This window comes from Cajanus cajan, chromosome 11 (assembly GCF_000230855.2).
Source record: "Cajanus cajan strain Asha chromosome 11, NIPB_CcT2T_4, whole genome shotgun sequence".
Taxonomy (NCBI): Eukaryota; Viridiplantae; Streptophyta; class Magnoliopsida; order Fabales; family Fabaceae; genus Cajanus; species Cajanus cajan.
In genome coordinates, this window is record NC_138527.1 from 44,769,630 (window position 1) to 44,789,014 (window position 19,385).

Sequence of the window (19,385 nt, forward strand, 5' to 3'; positions counted from 1 at the left end):
TGCGTTGGAACTTTCCATCGACCTACGACGAGAGGAATTGGGTCCCTATAATGGGGGCACCTTGTTTTATTTTTTAATTATCAACTATTAATAAAATACTAACTTATAATCTTATCTAATAATATCATAATATTTTCATATCAAATTTAAAACCAGTTCTTACATTTTTGACAAATATAAATTTGTCTGAAATATTTCATCAATAATATAGCTTTTCCTACAAAAATTTTCTCATCGAAAATATAAATTTTTCAACGGATTTAATTTTGTTTTATAAGAAATCATCTTCGATTAATATAACATTTTGTATATATGATTTAAGAGTAAAATATTTTTAATAACGGTTGAATTTACAAAATTCACATTTAATATAAAGTTATACGTCATCTGATTTTGTCTAAAAAAATAATAGATAATCATACCCTTAACTGATTTTTATTTTATATATTCTAATTTTATTTGTAATAATATGATTATATATTTAAATAATTTAATTTTAATAATTTTTTAAGTATATTTTTGTCTTTTCACTTAAAATATTTGAATTTCCATATTTCAATTTGAATTATTTTTTAAGTATATTTTTGTCTTTTTGTCTTAAATTTTTGAATTTCTATATTGTAATTTAAATAATTTTTTATTTCTATTATTTATTAATTATTTTCTTTTTAAATGTTTTATAACATTATTAAAATTTTATAATTTTAATCTCTCTAATTTTATCTTACTTTTTATTTTCTAAATATAATTTGGATTATTCATTTTATAATTGAATTAATTTTTTTAAATTTTTTATGAGTTTACATTCTAAGAATGTATTGAAACTCCTCAATTTTGAATTTAAAAAAAAAATAATTTTTCACAGAATTTCCCACGGATTTATCCGTGAGTAATTTCCCACGGACTAATCCGTGGGTAATTTCCCACGGATTTGTCCGTGGGTAATTTCCCACGGACTAATCCGTGGGTAATTTCCCACGGATTTTTCCGTGGGTAATTTCCCACGGATAAATCCGTGGGAAATCCGTGGGAAATTCTGTGAAAAATTATTTTTTTAAAATTCAAAATTTTATTAAATAATTATCCTATTTAAAGATATTAAATCAATCATAATTATGTAAATCAAAACAAGTTCATTCGTACAAAATAAAATGTCATACATAACAAATAAAGTTTAGGAGTTTAAATTTAAAAATAACATATAGTACGATCAGTAGTAGAATTACAACATAATGTCTAATAATCAGAATATTCATGTTGTTGCTATCTAATAATCAAATATTGAGGAATTTTAATACATTCTTAGAATGTAAACTCATAAAAAATTTAAAAAATTTAATTTAATTATAAAATGAATAAACCAAATTATATTTATAAAATAAAAAGTAAGATAGAATTAGAGAGATTAAAATTATAAAATTTTATTAATGTTATAAAATATTTAAAATGAAAAGAATTAATAAATAATAGAAATAAAAATTTATTAAAATTAAAATATAGAAATTCAAAAATTTAAGACAAAAAGATAAAAATATACTTAAAAAATAATTCAAATTAAAATATAGAAATTCAAATATTTTAAGTGAAAAGACAAAAATATACTTAAAAAATTATTAAAATTAAACTATTTAAATATATAATCATATTATTTCAAATAAAATTAGAATATATAAAATAAAAATTAGTTAAGGGTATGATTATCTATTATTTTTTAGAGAAAATCAGCTACAAGATGACGTATATTTCCCTTTATCTATTACTATAGATATTCAAACAACTATATATTTAACTATTTTTCTTCTATTCATTTTCTCTGTCTTTATCTCTACTTTCTATATATAGATTCATTGAAGTTTTAAATACTCATATTTATACTCGTTACTTTGTATTTTACTGATTTACTTAAATATAAAATTCAGAAATTAATAAAATGTAAAGTTAAGAAATTACTACAACTTAAAGAGAGATTTTTAAATCAATCAGTTATTAGGAACAAAAATAATTATTTAGTGTAATTATTTTAACTTTAATGTTTTAAGTTTTAAATAAAGAAGATTTAATCTAGAAAAAATTCCATTAACCCCTACTTGAAGTTTTTCTCAATAACGTCATACATATATCTCTTCTCAAATTTTTAAGTGAGTATTAATTTTCTTATTTATTTATTTAAGTGGCACATACAACTACTTATATAAGATAATATTGTTTATATACTATTAAGAGAAAATAATTTATTAATACAAATATCAATAATTAAATGAGATTTGATCTCTTATTTCATTATTTCAACTTTTTTGAAATTTATTTTAAATATCATGCACACTGTGATTTAAAAAAATATATTAAATTTAAGTAATAATTTTAAAAATGAATTGAAAAAAATCTTATTTTCAAAATTGAAGATCAATGTAAGTTTTCATCAAAATGACATAGTATTGGATGTAATTTAGAAATAAATGATAGATACATATATATGATTTGCAGAACATAATTTAACTTTTTCCCCCTTATTTAATTAATAACGTTATTTTCAAAGAGATGGGTGATTTTTAAAAATTAAAGAAAAGATGTGTTATTCTTAAATTTGAACGTCATGTGTTGGTATTTTTCAAGATAAGTAACAAAAAACACATTAACGCTAATTAGTTTATAATTTATAATAACCTAAACATATAATTATATATAGGTAATATAAGTCATACCTCACACACTTTGATTTATATTTATCTTATTTATATTTTGAAAACACCCATATAATAATGAAAATATTATATAGTGCATTATTGTGTGTATTGATGCAATTAGGATTGGTTGCATTTGAAAAATAATTGGCTTAAATTTTATTTAATAATTTCAGACATGGGAAACTCCATCAGAAATTTCAGACGGATTTTAATTCGTGGGAAACTTCGTCAAAATTTTTAGACGGATTTAAATCCGTGGGAAATTCCGTCGAAAATTTTAGACGAATATAAATCCGTGGGAAATTCCGTCAGAAATTTCCCACGGATTTAAATCCGTGGGAAATCCCGTCAGAAATTTCCCACGGATTTAAATCTGTGGAAAATCCTGTCGGAAATTTCCCACGGATTTAAATCCGTCGGAAATTCCTTTATGTAAAAATCCGTGGGAAATTCCATTAGAAGGGATTAAAAATTAAAATAAATTTTAGTGTTAACAAGTGACTTATTTTTCCTATTGTACCTTCTTCAAGAGATCTCAAATCACAAAGGTTAGATTGCTATCATTATCTGTTTCAAGTGATTTTAATAAAATATCATTATACTTTGTGTTTACAAATAACTTACGATGTCTATTAAATAATATCTTGCTTTGGATTTAAAGTTAAAAGATTAGTCAAATCATCATTGACTAGACATAATAATTTTTAATCTTTTTAAACAATTGTTATATCACATCATATCTTATATACTCTATACAAAATATTTGCTAAAATGGTTCTTCACTACCAAGTCTCATAATCAATCATCTTTGGAACAAAAGGATTTTGTCTTACATGAATCCAAAGCTCAATTAGTCATCATTGTATTTTATAATATAATGAAAAACTTCACAATGTTAAATACCACAATTTTATTGGTACCTTTCTAGCATATCATGATATAAAACAAAATTGTTAATAGTTCATATTCTTATACAATAAATTTTAAGAGTTAAAAGAAAAAAAAAACTCACCACCAATACCATTATACCATAAAGGTACCAACATATATAATTAATATCTCCAAAACTAGAGAATAAATATTTATCATCACATAAAAACATTTACATTAAGATCAACATAGTTATTTATATATGTTGGTACTAGGTGAGTCCCATCTCACAAAAGTTATAACTATCCTTACTATGAAGAGATTTTCAAAAATAAATATTAATTGCATACATCATTCTTCTCCAAACGATGTCTCACAATTATTCTCTTGACCTCTTCATTGTAATACCCATTTTTTTTTATTATTATTAATTATCAATGGCATTTTCGTAAATTTTATAAAGGTATAGGGGTATTCTTGTAATTTTATTACTGATGGCATTTTCGCAATTTTAAAAAAATTTAAGGGGTGTTTTGGTAACTTGGAACGGGCCGTTCCAAAAGCAAAACGGGCCGTTCCAAAAGCAAAACGGGCCGTTCCAAGCTTAAAAATTATACTAAATTTTTTTAGTGAGAACGGGCCCAGAACGGGCCGTTCCAACTAGGAGAACGGGCCGTTCTGACTTTGGAACGGGCCATTCTGGAGGGAGAACGGGTCGTTCCGGAAGGAGAACGGGCCGTTCTGGATGAGTCTCGGAACGGGCCGTTCTGATTTTAGAACGGGCCGTTCTGCTTTTTGGGAACGGTCGTTCCGATTTTGGAACGGGCCGTTCCAGTTTAAAAATTTGCGTACATTTGAAAGATTCGGAACGGGCCGTTCCGAATTCAATACGGGCCGTTCCGGGTGACTCTGGTTGCCTATAAATAGGGGCCAGGGGGGTGAAAAAAAATATACTGAGAAAAGAGAATCCTAGAGAGAGAAAGAGGAGAGAGAGAAAGAAAAAGAGGGGAGGAGAAAAGAAAAGAGGAGAGAGAAAGAGGAATCCAGTAGAGGAGGTTCTGCTAGGGGAGAGAAAAGAGGAGAGAAGAGGAGATTCTGCCCGAGTTTCGGCCCTTGCTTAAGGAGAGAGGTGGAGGTTCTGCCCGAGTTTCAGTTCAGGTTTATCCAAGTAAGGGTAGTGCTTATAAAATTAATCTAGTATATATGAGCATGATAGGAATAGTATAATTTTAATATGCTATTTTATGTGGAGATTTTCATTTCATATAGTATAATTTGGATCAATTGATGGTTGTTTTGGATATTTATATTATTATTATATTGACAAATTGGCATGGTTATGGTTATGTTTAATTATGGAATATGCTATGTATGTGGTTTGGAAAAGTAAATAGGACTTAAAGGAGTAAGGTTATGGTATGGATTAGATCTCTTGGTGAGATCAGGATATAATCTTTGGAAAAATATGAAATTTGGGAATCCCATGGTGAGGATTCCAATGTGGAACTTTTCCAAAGGTTATATGATAAACCACTTCAGATGTTAGGTGGATTCTGAAGTACTCCTCTAAGTATTCTATTTGCTACCGGTATGGGGGCAAGGCCGAGTCATACCGATGGATGAAGTGGCCATGATCACCAGGGTTATGTGACGACGTAATCCAACTGTATATTTTCCATGAGAGGTTAGGTGTGGGACATGGGTTGCTGACATGTTTCACCGTATCAACACTTGGTTTGGATGGTGTTGAGGCCAACATTTGGTTTGGATGTGTTGGTTACATCATGGATTATACAGTGGTGTGACTTTGTTTTGGATATGGAATCTGTATACATATGGTATGTGTAATACCCATTTTATTATTATGGCATTTTCGTAAATTTTCAAAGGTATAGGGGTATTTTTGTAATTTTATTATTGGATGGCATTTTAGTAATTATCGGTGGCATTTTCGTAATTTTTATTAAAATTTTTGGGGCATTTTCGGATTTTGGAACGGGCTGTTCCAAAAGCGGAACGGGCCGTTCCAAAAGAGAAAAATGTGTGTACTGGGTTTGTGCAGTACAGGGCCGGAACGGGCCGTTCTCCAAAGGAGAACGGGCCGTTCTGCTTGGAGAACGGGGCGTTCCCCTTGCAGAACGGGCCGTTCTGCTTGGAGAACAGGGCGTTCTCCTTGCAGAACGGGCCGTTCCGAAAGGAGAACGGGCCGTTCTGCTGGGTTTCGAAACGGGCCGTTCCGGGGCCGTTCCAGTCGAAAAATTTATGTTGTTCTGAAGGGTTCAGAACGGGCGTTCCGTTTTCGGAACGGGCCGTTCTGGTTAGGTGGCGAAATTTTGCTATAAATAGGGGCCTTGGGGTGTTGGGAATGTATGCCTTGAGAGAGAAAATTCCTAGAGAGAGAAAGGGAGAAAGAGAGAGGAAAGAGGAGAGAAAGGAAGGAGAATCCAGTAGAGGAGATTCTGCCCGAGTTTCGGTTCTTGTTTAAGGAGAGAGGTGGAGGTTCTGCCCGAGTTTCAGTTCAGGTTCATACAAGTAAGGGTGGCATTTATAAAATTAATCTAGTATGCTAAGTAAGGGTGGCATTTATAAAATTAATCTAGTATGCTAAGTAAGGGTAGTGCTTATAAAATTAATCTAGTGCGTATGACCATGATAGGAATAGTATAATTTTAATATGCTATTTTATGTGGAGATTTTCATTTCATATAGTATAATTTGGATCAATTGATGGTTGTTTTGGATATTTATATTATTATTATATTGACAAATTGGCATGGTTATGGTTATGTTTAATTATGGAATATGCTGTGTATGTGGTTTGGAAAAGTAAATAGGACTTAAAGGAGTAAGGTTATGGTATGGATTAGATCTCTTGGTGAGATCAGGATATAATCTTTGGAAAAAAATATGAAATTGGGAATCCCATGGTGAGGATTCCAATGTGGAACTTTTCCAAAGGTTATATGATAAACCACTTCAGATGTTAGGTGGATTCTGAAGTACTCCTTTAAGTATTCTATTTGCTACCGGTATGAGGGCCAGGCCGAGTCATACCGATGGATGAAGTGGCCATGATCACCAGGGTTACGTGACGACGTAATTCCAGCTGTATATTTTCCATGAGAGGTCAGGGGTGATTCCTGTGTTGCTGATATGTTTCAGCGTGCGTGTCAACACTTGGTGGATGGTGTTGAGGCCAACATTGTGAGTATATGTTGGTGTGAGATCATGGAATAATTATACAGTGGTGTGACTTTGTTTCTGGATGTGGAATATGTATACAAATGGTGTGGATTGTATGCATTGGATTCTAGATTTGATTTATATTTGGCATGGAAATAACTATTTATAAGGTTTATTTCCTTGGTGCGGATATATATATATTATGGATAAATATCTGTTTAATGATATTTTATCATGTACTATGGTTGGTTTTATATGTGCTAACCCTTGCATGTTTTCCATGTGGTTTGGACTGTGATGATCTCACTTTGTGGGGGAGCAGATCAGGTGTGAGGCTTGGGATAGCAAGAAGTCCTCTGATAGCTACTTTGAGTAGTAGCTAGGTTTAGAGCTTGACCAGCACCTAGGGTGTCTATATTATATTATCTTTTGGATTACTGTATAACTTTAATAAGGATGATGACTCTGCCGTAGCAGATTATATTATATATTTTGGAAACAATTTATATGTTATTGTATAATTACACTCTAGCGTAGCTGGCTTTTGCTCTATTTTCTTTATTTTATATATTTTATTTTGGTTGGTTATTGATGTGACGGCCTAGGGTGGGTCGTTACAGTATGGATTGTATACATTGGTTATGGATTATTTTATTATCATAAAATATGTATATATTGGCATGGACGTGTATACATTATATTTTGGGTTGGTCTATATTTAGAATGGAAAATGACTTGTTGGTCTGGATAAATACTGTGGATAAATATTTGTTTAATGATATTTTATTATGATATACTATGGTTGGTTTTATATGTGCTAACCCTTGTGTTTCCATGTGGTTTGGACTGTGATGATCTCACTATGTGGGGGAGCAGATCAGGTGTGAGGCCTTGGGATAGCAAGGAGTCTTTTGGGGTAGCTGCTTTGAGAAGTGGCTAGACGTAGAGCTTGACCAGCACCTAGGGTGTCTAACTTATATTTCATGATGTTACTATTGGATTACTGTATAATTTTACCAAGAATGACTCTGATATAATTATGTTTGATATTATGAAATAATTTTTTTACTCTATCGTAGCTGGCTTTTGCTCTATTTTCTTTATTTTATATTATTTTATTTTGGCTGGTTATTAATGTGACGACCTAGGGTGGGTCGTTACAATTTTGGTATCAGAGCTGGTCGAGTCTCTTTAGGGTTTGTGGGAAATGGTCTTATTATGTTTCTGTTGAGTGGAAATAGATTTTTTTTTGAAAGGAATTTCTTATGTGTTTTAGTGTAAACTCATGGGTTCCTTGATCTTTTATCTTTATTAGGATGGTTGGTAGGGGAAACCATTCTCATCCTTCTTCAGGTGTAGATGAGCGGCAGATTGCTCAGGCTATGGAGCTAATTGCTGCTGCTATTGGACAACAGAATACTTTGTTGGCTCAGATGGAGACCAACCGGGCTGCAGCTGAAGCAGCTAGGACTGAAGTATCTGATGAATATAGGGGCTTGTCAGAGTTCAGAAAAGGGAATCCTCCTCAATTTACAGGTGTTAATGGACCTGAAATTGCTGATCAATGGATTGAAGAGATGGAGAAAATCTTTATGGTGATGCATTGTCCTGAGGAAAGGAAGCTAGTTTATGCTGTTTATATGTTGGTGGGTGAGGCTAGTTTCTGGTGGAAAGGTGCTCAAGCTATGATGGAAGCTAGAGGGGAGGTGATAAATTGGGAAAATTTCAAAAAGGTATTCCTAGAGAAATATTTTCCAGATAGCGCCAGATATGCTAAGGAAGCTGAATTTTTGAGATTGCAACAAGGAAATATGTCAGTACAAGAGTATGTGGTCAAGTTTGAACACTTGGCTAGGTATTATTCTCAAGCTATCACTGAAGCCTGGAGATGCAGGAAGTTTAGTGAGGGTCTAAGATTTGAGCTGAAAAAGACTATTGTCCCTATGGGGATTGTGGAATTCCCAGTTCTAGTTGAAAAGGCAAAAACAGTTGAGAGATTTGAAGGAGGAAATAGAGTGGCAAAGGGTCTAGAGGGATCATCTGGATTTGGGAGGGGGAAACATCCTCAAAAGAGACCATCTCAGTTTCAAATTGGAAATGCTAATAAGAAACCGATGGGGACTACTACCACAAGAGATGTTCAGAGTATTAGATGTTATATCTGTGGAGGCCCACATATGATGAAGGACTGTTCTACAAAGAACTATACGTGTTTTAAATGTGGCAAGGTGGGTCACATGGCTAAAGATTGCATTGTCAAAAATATTCCAGCTAGAGAGAACCAGAAAGTGGATCGGCCTACTGCAGCAGGTCGTGTCTTTGCTTTAACAGGTGCTGAAGCTGAAACGACATCTGAGCTGGTAAAAGGAAAGGGCAAAGCTGATGGTAATGATATTTCTATTTTATTTGATTCTGGTGCTTCACATTCTTTTATTTCTTATGAATGCGTGGCAAGGTTAAATTTAGTTGTGAGTTCTTTGTGTGTGGATCTAGTTGTTTCTACCCCAGCTTCAGGGTCTGTTTTGACTTCTGAGGTTTGTTTGAGATGTCCAGTGGAGGTGGAAGGGCGTTGTTATAAAGTGAATTTATTTTGTTTACCTCTATCCGATTTGGATGTGATTTTAGGGATGGATTGGCTTTCTGCCAATAGGATTTTGATAGATTGTTCAGAGAAGAAATTAATCTTTCCTACTGATGAACAGGAGAGATTTATTTCTAATAGACAGGTAGATGGATTGTTGAAGGATGGAGCTCTTGGGTTTATGATCTTATCTTTTATTAGTGTAGAGAATGAAAAGTTGTTGAATAGTATTGATGTTGTTAGAGAATTTCCAGAGGTTTTTCCGGATGATGTTCCGGGATTACCACCAAAGCGAGAGTTAGAGTTTAGTATTGATCTTATACCAGGGGCGGGACCAGTGTCCATTTCTCCTTATAGAATGGCACCAGCGGAGTTATCTGAATTGAAGAAGCAGGTTGAAGAACTTTTGGAGAAGCAGATGATCAGACCTAGTGTATCTCCGTGGGGAGCACCAGTGTTATTGGTAAAGAAGAAGGATGGTGGTGTGAGGTTATGTGTGGATTACAGGCAGTTAAATAAATTGACAATCAAGAATAAATATCCATTGCCAAGAATAGATGATTTGATGGATCAGTTAAGGGGAGCTACTATTTTCTCCAAGATTGATTTGAGATCTGGATATCACCAAATTCGGGTAAAGGAAGAGGACATACCAAAGACTGCTTTCAGGACTCGGTATGGCCATTATGAGTATGTTGTCATGCCTTTTGGAGTGACGAATGCTCCAGCTATTTTCATGGATTATATGAACAGGATTTTCAGACCCTTTCTGGATAAGTTTGTGGTGGTGTTCATTGATGATATTCTGGTTTATTCTAAATCTATGGAAGAACATAGAGAACATCTGAGGATAGTTTTGCAGGTATTGAAGGAGAAACAATTATTTGCAAAGTTGTCAAAATGTGAGTTTTGGTTATCTGAAGTTAAGTTCTTGGGTCATGTGATTTCTGCACAAGGAATTGCAGTTGATCCTACTAAGGTGGAAGCGATTTTGAGGTGGGAGCGTCCAAAATCAGTTACTGAAATTAGAGGTTTTGTGGGATTGGCTGGCTATTATAGAAGATTCATAGAAGGATTTTCTAAAATAGTTATGCCTTTGACACAGCTGACCAGGAAGGATCATCCTTTTATATGGACGGAGGAGTGTGAAAGGAGTTTTCAAGAGTTAAAGGAAAAGTTGACTTCGTCTCCAGTGTTGATTCTGCCAGATCCTAATAAATCTTTTGAGGTTTATTGTGATGCATCTCATCAAGGTTTAGGATGTGTTCTTATGCAAGATAGACAGGTTGTGGCTTATGCATCTAGGCAGTTAAAGACTCATGAACGAAATTATCCTACGCATGATCTAGAGTTGGCTGCGGTGGTTTTTGCTTTGAAGATTTGGAAACATTATCTCTATGGAGCAAAGTTTGATGTGTTTAGTGATCATAAGAGTTTGAAATATTTGTTTGATCAGAAAGAGTTAAATATGAGGCAAAGGAGGTGGATTGAGTTTTTGAAAGATTATGACTTTCAGTTAATGTACCATCCAGGTAAAGCAAATGTGGTGGCAGATGCTTTGAGTAGAAAATCTCTTCATATGTCTTACCTGATGGTTAAAGAGATGGAGTTAGTAGAGAAATTCAAGGATATGAATCTTAATGTTGTGATTGCCTCAGATTTTATTAGTTGTGGTATGACTACCATTACTAGTGATTTCTTGGAGATGGTGAAACAAAAACAAGTTCAGGATATGAGATTGAATAAGGTTAGAGAGTTGTTGGGTTCTGAGAAAGCTGAAGGATTTGAACAAGATATGGATGGAATCTTGAGGTACAAGGGTAGAATTTGTATTCCACAAGATAAAGAGTTGAAGAAGTTGATACTTGAGGAAGGTCATAAAAGTAAATTGAGTGTACATCCGGGTATGACAAAAATGTATCAAGATTTGAAGAAAATGTTCTGGTGGAATGGTATGAAGAGGGAGATAGCTGAGTATGTTGCATCTTGCATTGTGTGTCAAAAAGCTAAAGTAGAACATCAAAAACCAGGAGGTTTGTTACAAATGATGGAAGTGCCAGAATGGAAATGGGATAGTATAACCATGGATTTTGTTGTTGGATTACCAAGATCTGCTAAGAATTGTGATTCTATTTGGGTGATCGTGGATAGATTAACTAAGTGTGCTCATTTCCTTCCAATGAATATAAAGTGGTCCTTGGAAAAGTTAACTCAATTGTATATTAAGGAGATTGTTAGATTACATGGTGTACCCTCCAGTATCATCTCTGATAGGGATCCTCGTTTTACATCCCGATTTTGGCAAAGTTTGCATCAAGCGTTAGGGACTAAGTTGAGGCTCAGTTCTGCTTATCACCCACAAACTGATGGGCAGTCTGAGAGGACTATCCAATCTTTGGAGGACTTGTTGAGAGCTTGTATTTTGGATCATCTAGGGAATTGGGAAGAGATGTTGCCTTTGGTCGAGTTCACTTATAATAACAGTTTTCATGCAAGTATAGGAATGGCACCATTTGAGGCTCTGTATGGGAGGAAATGTCGAACACCTTTGTGTTGGTTTAAAGAGGGAGAATCAGTGATGGTGGGGCCAGAGATCATCTTACAGACTACTGAAAAGGTGAAACAAATTCAGGAAAGAATGAGAGCTGCTCAGAGTCGGCAAAAGTCTTATGCAGACAAAAGGAGGAAACTTTTGGAGTTTTCAGAAGGAGAACATGTGTTTTTGAAAGTAACTCCTACCACAGGTGTGGGAAGAGCTATCAAAGCTAAGAAGTTGAATCCTAAGTTTATTGGGCCGTATCAAATTCTCAAGAGGATTGGACCAGTGGCATATCAGATTGCATTACCTCCATTCCTTTCTAATCTGCATGATGTGTTCCATGTTTCACAACTGAGGAAATATATTCACGATCCAAATCATGTATTGGAATCAGAGGCAGTACAAGTTAAGGAGAATTTAACTTTTGAGAAACAGCCAGTTTCAGTGGCAGATAAGAAAGTTAAACAGTTGCGAGGTAAATCTATCAATTTGGTGAAAGTTATTTGGGATGAGATTACTAATGAAGCTACTTGGGAGTTGGAGGAAAGGATGAAGGATCAATACCCATATCTCTTTTAGAGTAAGTGAATTTTCGAGGACGAAAATTTTTGTTGTTGGAGAGAATTGTAATACCCATTTTTTTTATTATTATTAATTATCAATGGCATTTTCGTAAAATTTATAAAGGTATAGGGGTATTCTTGTAATTTTATTACTGATGGCATTTTCGCAATTTTAAAAAAATTTAAGGGGTGTTTTGGTAACTTGGAACGGGCCGTTCCAAAAGCAAAACGGGCCGTTCCAAAAGCAAAACGGGCCGTTCCAAGCTTAAAAATTATACTAAATTTTTTTAGTGAGAACGGACCCAGAACGGGCCGTTCCAACTAGGAGAACGGGCCGTTCTGACTTTGGAACGGGCCATTCTGGAGGGAGAACGGGTCGTTCCGGAAGGAGAACGGGCCGTTCTGGATGAGTCTCGGAACGGGCCGTTCTGATTTTAGAACGGGCCGTTCTGCTTTTTGGGAACGGCCGTTCCGATTTTGGAACGGGCCGTTCCAGTTTAAAAATTTGCGTACATTTGAAAGATTCGGAACGGGCCGTTCCGAATTCAATACGGGCCGTTCCGGGTGACTCTGGTTGCCTATAAATAGGGGCCAGGGGGGTGAAAAAAAATATACTGAGAAAAGAGAATCCTAGAGAGAGAAAGAGGAGAGAGAGAGAAAGAAAAAGAGGGGAGGAGAAAAGAAAAGAGGAGAGAGAAAGAGGAATCCAGTAGAGGAGGTTCTGCTAGGGGAGAGAAAAGAGGAGAGAAGAGGAGATTCTGCCCGAGTTTCGGCCCTTGCTTAAGGAGAGAGGTGGAGGTTCTGCCCGAGTTTCAGTTCAGGTTTATCCAAGTAAGGGTAGTGCTTATAAAATTAATCTAGTATATATGAGCATGATAGGAATAGTATAATTTTAATATGCTATTTTATGTGGAGATTTTCATTTCATATAGTATAATTTGGATCAATTGATGGTTGTTTTGGATATTTATATTATTATTATATTGACAAATTGGCATGGTTATGGTTATGTTTAATTATGGAATATGCTATGTATGTGGTTTGGAAAAGTACTGTGGATAAATATTTGTTTAATGATATTTTATTATGATATACTATGGTTGGTTTTATATGTGCTAACCCTTGTGTTTCCATGTGGTTTGGACTGTGATGATCTCACTATGTGGGGGAGCAGATCAGGTGTGAGGCCTTGGGATAGCAAGGAGTCTTTTGGGGTAGCTGCTTTGAGAAGTGGCTAGACGTAGAGCTTGACCAGCACCTAGGGTGTCTAACTTATATTTCATGATGTTACTATTGGATTACTGTATAATTTTACCAAGAATGACTCTGATATAATTATGTTTGATATTATGAAATAATTTTTTTCACTCTATCGTAGCTGGCTTTTGCTCTATTTTCTTTATTTTATATTATTTTATTTTGGCTGGTTATTAATGTGACGACCTAGGGTGGGTCGTTACATTCATCACGTTCTCACGCAAATAAATAAATATTTATTTCTCCTCAAAACTTTAATTCAATACACAATTAATATACTTAAATTTTTTTTTTTGAAGGAAAACATACTTCATCGTTCAGGAACCTACTAGCATTTGATGAGATCAAAATCATAACTTACCTCCAAAAGTTGATTGATTCCTAGATGCAAACAAAACACAATTAATAGTTTATCTAATCAACAAATCGTTCCACATGTGACGGCAACAACCGCACACACATGTCGCATTTTCCCTCACAGCCTTGTGCTCAACTTTCACATTCATTCAAAAAAATTTACAAACAATTATAAGTCATTTAGATTGTTCATAGATGTTAAATACACGAACTGGTTTGGACTTTTAGACGTATAATGCACTATCTTAAAAGATTTATTTCCAGATTCCCACGTAATTATCCTAAAAGATTTATTTGCAGGCTCTCATACAAGTTCCATAAGGTATCTAACTAACAAAATAGTTTTGCAAATAAATCAGTCTCTTAAAATATTTCAAAATATGCAACAATATATAAGTTAATTTTAATTTTTTTATAAAAAAGTATATTTTATTTTGCTTTTTACTTTTTTTTTTCTTTCATAAAAATACCTTTGAAATAAAATTATACAAATATCTCTCTAAACACCTAAAATAAATGGTAGTTTAGTCTTATGGTGGTCCCAAATTCAAGTAAGCTTCCCTCTCAATATTAATTATAGGCAAAACATAAGTATTTGACCAAAACTCTAACTATAATCAAAGAATAATATCAATTATAATTAAAGAATTGTAACTAAATTTTATTGATAATTATATTTGCCGAAATCTTTGAATAATATTTGCTAACACCTTTTGCAATTTCATGGTTACAGGGATAAGTTTCATATTATAACTATTCTAGGGTGGTTCTATTACTAATGCAAGTTTCTAGTATTCTATGGATTTCAATATCTATATTAGGTTTTATTAGAATTTTCAATATATTTAAAGTTTTCAGAAAGCTCGTGGTTTTATTAGATTTCAAAAAATTGACTTTTTCTTACAAATACAATAAGCTTCCCTTCTATATCTATTTATTAATAGAATTAATCACTTATACACGGTTACTGTAAATTTTTTTTACAATAATAATTAATTATATCTTTTAATTATGTCATATTACTGTTAAAAATAAATTTATTTATAATAACATAATATAATTAAAAAATATAATTAATTATTAGTGTAAAAAAAATTTATACTCTCTGGTATGGTTGGGAACTGATTAATGAAAATAAAAAGTATGGAAAGAGGGAATGGTATCTGAACTAACTAAATATGCACAAGGTAGTTGGCGTAAGTTGCATTTATTATTGCAAGCTACTACGGCTTCTACGGTGGGAAATCGTCACAAGTCTCCTATAATGAGAAACAAAACGTGGCCATTGGATATATTATTATTTTAGTCAAAGATATAGATTTTTTTTTTAATTTTTAATTTTTCCCTTTCATTTCCTAATCTGCCCTTCTAGCATATTTGTTGTTATTACTTATTAGTAATAATTAATGCATCTCCCTACACATTAATAACCATTACCACTGTAATTGTCGTGCTTGTCCACTGGGGTGTACTACGGAAAATCTCAACCCTTCACTTAAAAATTAATAAATCTAACGTTCAGAAACTAGTTTCCCACGGTGGGAGGCTTCACTGCAAGCTATATCATATGTGCCTCTCCCCCACTCATTTTGTAGCGGTCATCGTGTCATCCACGTAATAGTAAATTCGATGCGAATAGAGTGAGTCGGAAACAATCAAATATGTGATTTAGTGACAGGGGTTGATTCACCTTTAAGCAAGATCAAAAGTTCGAATCCTATCTTATATATGTAGTTCCGTTAAATTTTGAGACCAACTATCCAATATAACGAGATGGATACTTAAGGACGAAAAAAAAAAAAGTGTCTGAAAGAAAATGATGCAGAAAATATTCCGTCAATGTTTCGTACAGCTTTTCTTCTTCACAACTTTAAAATTTATTTTAAAATTAATGTTTAAAACAATAGTTTTAAAAACAAAGTAAAAGTTGTTTACGCAACATTTTTTTAGCTTTAAACTTCTAAAAATAATTATAACGCTTTATTTTTTGTGTCACGTCAATTAGTGCGTACGAAGAAGAAGACTAAGATGCGAAACTTATTTTAAAATCTTACTTTAACCAAATTCTTTTTTTTAACAAAAGAAACTACTTTCCCTATTTTCTTTTTCTAAAATATAAGATATTTGATTTTTTAGAAGCTTTTTTTACATGCATTTGACTTAATTTCTCCTTTCAGGAAGAGAAAAAACTAGGAAAAGGTTGAACCAAACACTACTAACCAAATGCTAAAACTGTTCACGAGAATCGTGACCACGACAATTGCAAATTGCAGCGGTGAATATTGATTTGTGTGCGAGTTTCGTATTACTCCAAAATGATAATAAATCTTGTAGTGAAGAGTATCTCATGACTCGTAAGTAACACTAGTGAATTGTTATCTGTAACAACTAACAAATTTTATGCTCAATGTGCAAGAATCAAAATATGAGAATTGAGAGATGAAGACTAATAAACAAATTAAGTGTATGTTTGTTTTATCGTTAAAATTTAACAAACGTACGTTAAACGGAAAAGATAAAAATAGTTATTTTTTATTTTAGTGTTTTGAAAAGTATATTTTCACGTTTTCGTTAGAAAAATGATTTTCCAATTACTCTCTAAGTTTTGCTTGAAAATGATCAAAATGTTATTAGATGAGGAAAAATTAATAACAAACTAACAAATATCATAATATAAAAAGGTCTATTATAATTATAAAATAATACATATCAAAAAAGAAAGAAAAAAAATCAATCAAATGCCCATTAGTAGGCTAAAAGGACAGCAACCATGAATTATTTATTTTATTACGCGCGTTCATAAAAGTACAAACTCTAAACGAGTTTTGTTTTTGTTACAAACTCCAGCAAGTCTAAAAAGTGGTACATAATAATAATGAAACAATATATCAAGCATCACCTTATATGGCCACACTGTGCAGAACAACAGTTTCAATAGTAAGACCAGGTCCAAAACCAAACAACACACCCCACTCTAGTCCTTCACCTGTGGTTTTAAGCCCATCTTTTGCTGATTTCCTCCTCATCTCATCCAAGATGAAAAGCACACAAGCACTTGACATGTTACCATACTCACTGAGCACTTCCCTTGTGGCCCTCATCTTTTCAGGCTTGAGAGCCAACTTTTGCTCAACTTGGTCAAGAATTGCTGGTCCACCGGGGTGTGCAATCCAGAAAATGGAGTTGTAATCAGAGATGTTCAAAGGGTTGAAGGCCTCAAAAAGTGCCTTGTCAATGTTCTTAGAGACAATCCCGGGAACGTCTTTGAGGAGGTGAAACGTGAGGCCAACTTCACGAAGGTGGCCATCAATAGCACCATCACTGTCTGGAGCAATAGTTTGTGCAGTCCAAACAAGCTCATACAAAGGCTTCTCAACCTGTGGAATTGGGTCAGAACCAACAATCACTGCAGCCGCACCATCTCCAAACAGTGCTTGCCCCACAAGACTATCTAGGTGAGTGTCACTTGGGCCACGGAATGTGACAGCAGTGATCTCAGAACACACAACAAGCACACGTGCACCCTTGTTGTTCTCAGCCAAATCCTTGGCCAAACGAAGCACCGTGCCACCAGCAAAGCACCCTTGTTGGTACATCATGTACCTCTTCACATAGGGGCGAAGTCCCAAGAGTTTGGTGAGTTGGTAGTCAGCACCAGGCATGTCCACACCACTTGTGGTGCAGAAGATTAAGTGGGTGATCTTTGATTTTGGCTGCCCCCACTCCTTTATAGCCTTTGCTGCTGCCTCTTTCCCTAGCTTTGGTACCTCCACCACCACCATGTCTTGCCTAGCATCCAAAGATGGTGCCATGTAAGCGCACATGTTGGGATTCTCCTTCAAGATCTCTTCATTTAAGTACATGTATCTCCTCTTGATCATAGACTTGTCGCCTGAAATTTGTTACAAAGAAATAACATGAATTAATATTGAAATCCATACGAGTAGATGAAAATAATAAAGAGCGTGAAATGTTAACTAGCTATAGTACTTACACATGCGCTGAAATTTCTCTTTGAGTTCAGTCATGTGCTGGCTGTTGGTGATTCTGAAGTAGAAATCAGGATAGGTGCTCTGGTCAACACAGTTTGGTGGATTGGCAGTTCCAATAGCCAAGATAGTTGCTGGGCCTTCTGCCCTTTGGGCCTTGCGGATCTCAGCAACGCTGGCCATATCTTATGATCCTTCTGAAAGCACTGGGAATTGAACAAAGTGAACAAGTCACAGTACTTTGCAAGTAGAAGGTGTGGGTTGAAGTTGTGTTAGGGAGATAGCATTTTTATATGTATCTAAGATGGATCGGAGGGTAGGTGAATGTCACGTGCATGACCTTACCACGCATATTTTCCACCGTCTACCATGACTGCCCGACGTGCCCGTTAGTCTCTGACCTAAAAGTTTGGTGGCATATGCACGCATCTCTACCCCTATCTATCCTCTTATTTTATTTTTCATTTACTAACCAATAATTGCTAATATTTTATGCATCTATACCAAATTATATATATCCAAGATGAGGCAAACATGTGATTTCCGTCAAATATATTTATATTTATATATATTTTTAATTTAACCAATCGTATATTATATAAACGTTTACATTTTTTTGTTAGATTTGGTACTTAATCGAATTGCTATGTACCGTACATCACTATTGATATATCATAACTACGTGCATCAAACTTGGGTATGTGGGTATGGTACTATCTTCCTTTCCTTTCGTCAACCAACCAAGCATTTTGTGCCAATTTTTTCTTTTTAAACTTAATAATATATGTTCATGCTATTTTTTATTTAGTCACAAACTATTATGTATAGTAGGTTTTTCAATTTTTGTAAAAATTATCTTAAAAATTATATTCTTAGTTATTTGAAAGTATGTGGCTATTAAACTTTTTTTACCGGATACTTTTATATTTCTATTATTTAGGATTTTAGGGCTTTTAATATTATGCTTAAAATAATTTGCAGTAGGTTGATCGTTTTGAATTGCTCCTGTTAACATCACATACTTAATTTTATGTTACTTTTAAAAAAGGGTGCTTAAATAATTTGTCTTTACATTTAATTTAATGGGTACTTTCAATTTAGTTTATATGATAAAGCAAACTAATAATCCTAAATGACTTGTTATCCCAGATATTTTAATTTTGAAAGATCTTCTTATTGCAATATTCATTTGTCATATAGGAGTGTCTGAATTTTATTATTTTGAGAAAAATATTAAAACTAAAGAAACTTTAATTAGAAACTACTCCCAAATACAAACTAAACCCATATAAACATTTTTTTAATGTTATTTTCTAACTTCCTATTTGAGTCAATCGTGGTAGCTTAGCACGATGAGGCACC

General features: G+C 33.6%; 1 protein-coding gene across 1 annotated transcript; it reads right to left on the bottom strand.

The window, feature by feature from the left end:
• Positions 1-16,794: 16,794 nt before the first annotated feature.
• On the bottom strand, positions 16,795-18,299 carry LOC109810862 (chalcone synthase). The gene is made up of 2 exons (XM_083066969.1): positions 18,029-18,299; positions 16,795-17,926 (listed from the first exon to the last, which is right to left on the bottom strand). The coding sequence occupies exons 1-2, from the start codon at positions 18,204-18,206 to the stop codon at positions 16,935-16,937; spliced, it is 1,170 nt and encodes a 389-aa protein (XP_082923095.1). The 5' UTR covers positions 18,207-18,299; the 3' UTR covers positions 16,795-16,934.
• Positions 18,300-19,385: the final 1,086 nt, after the last annotated feature.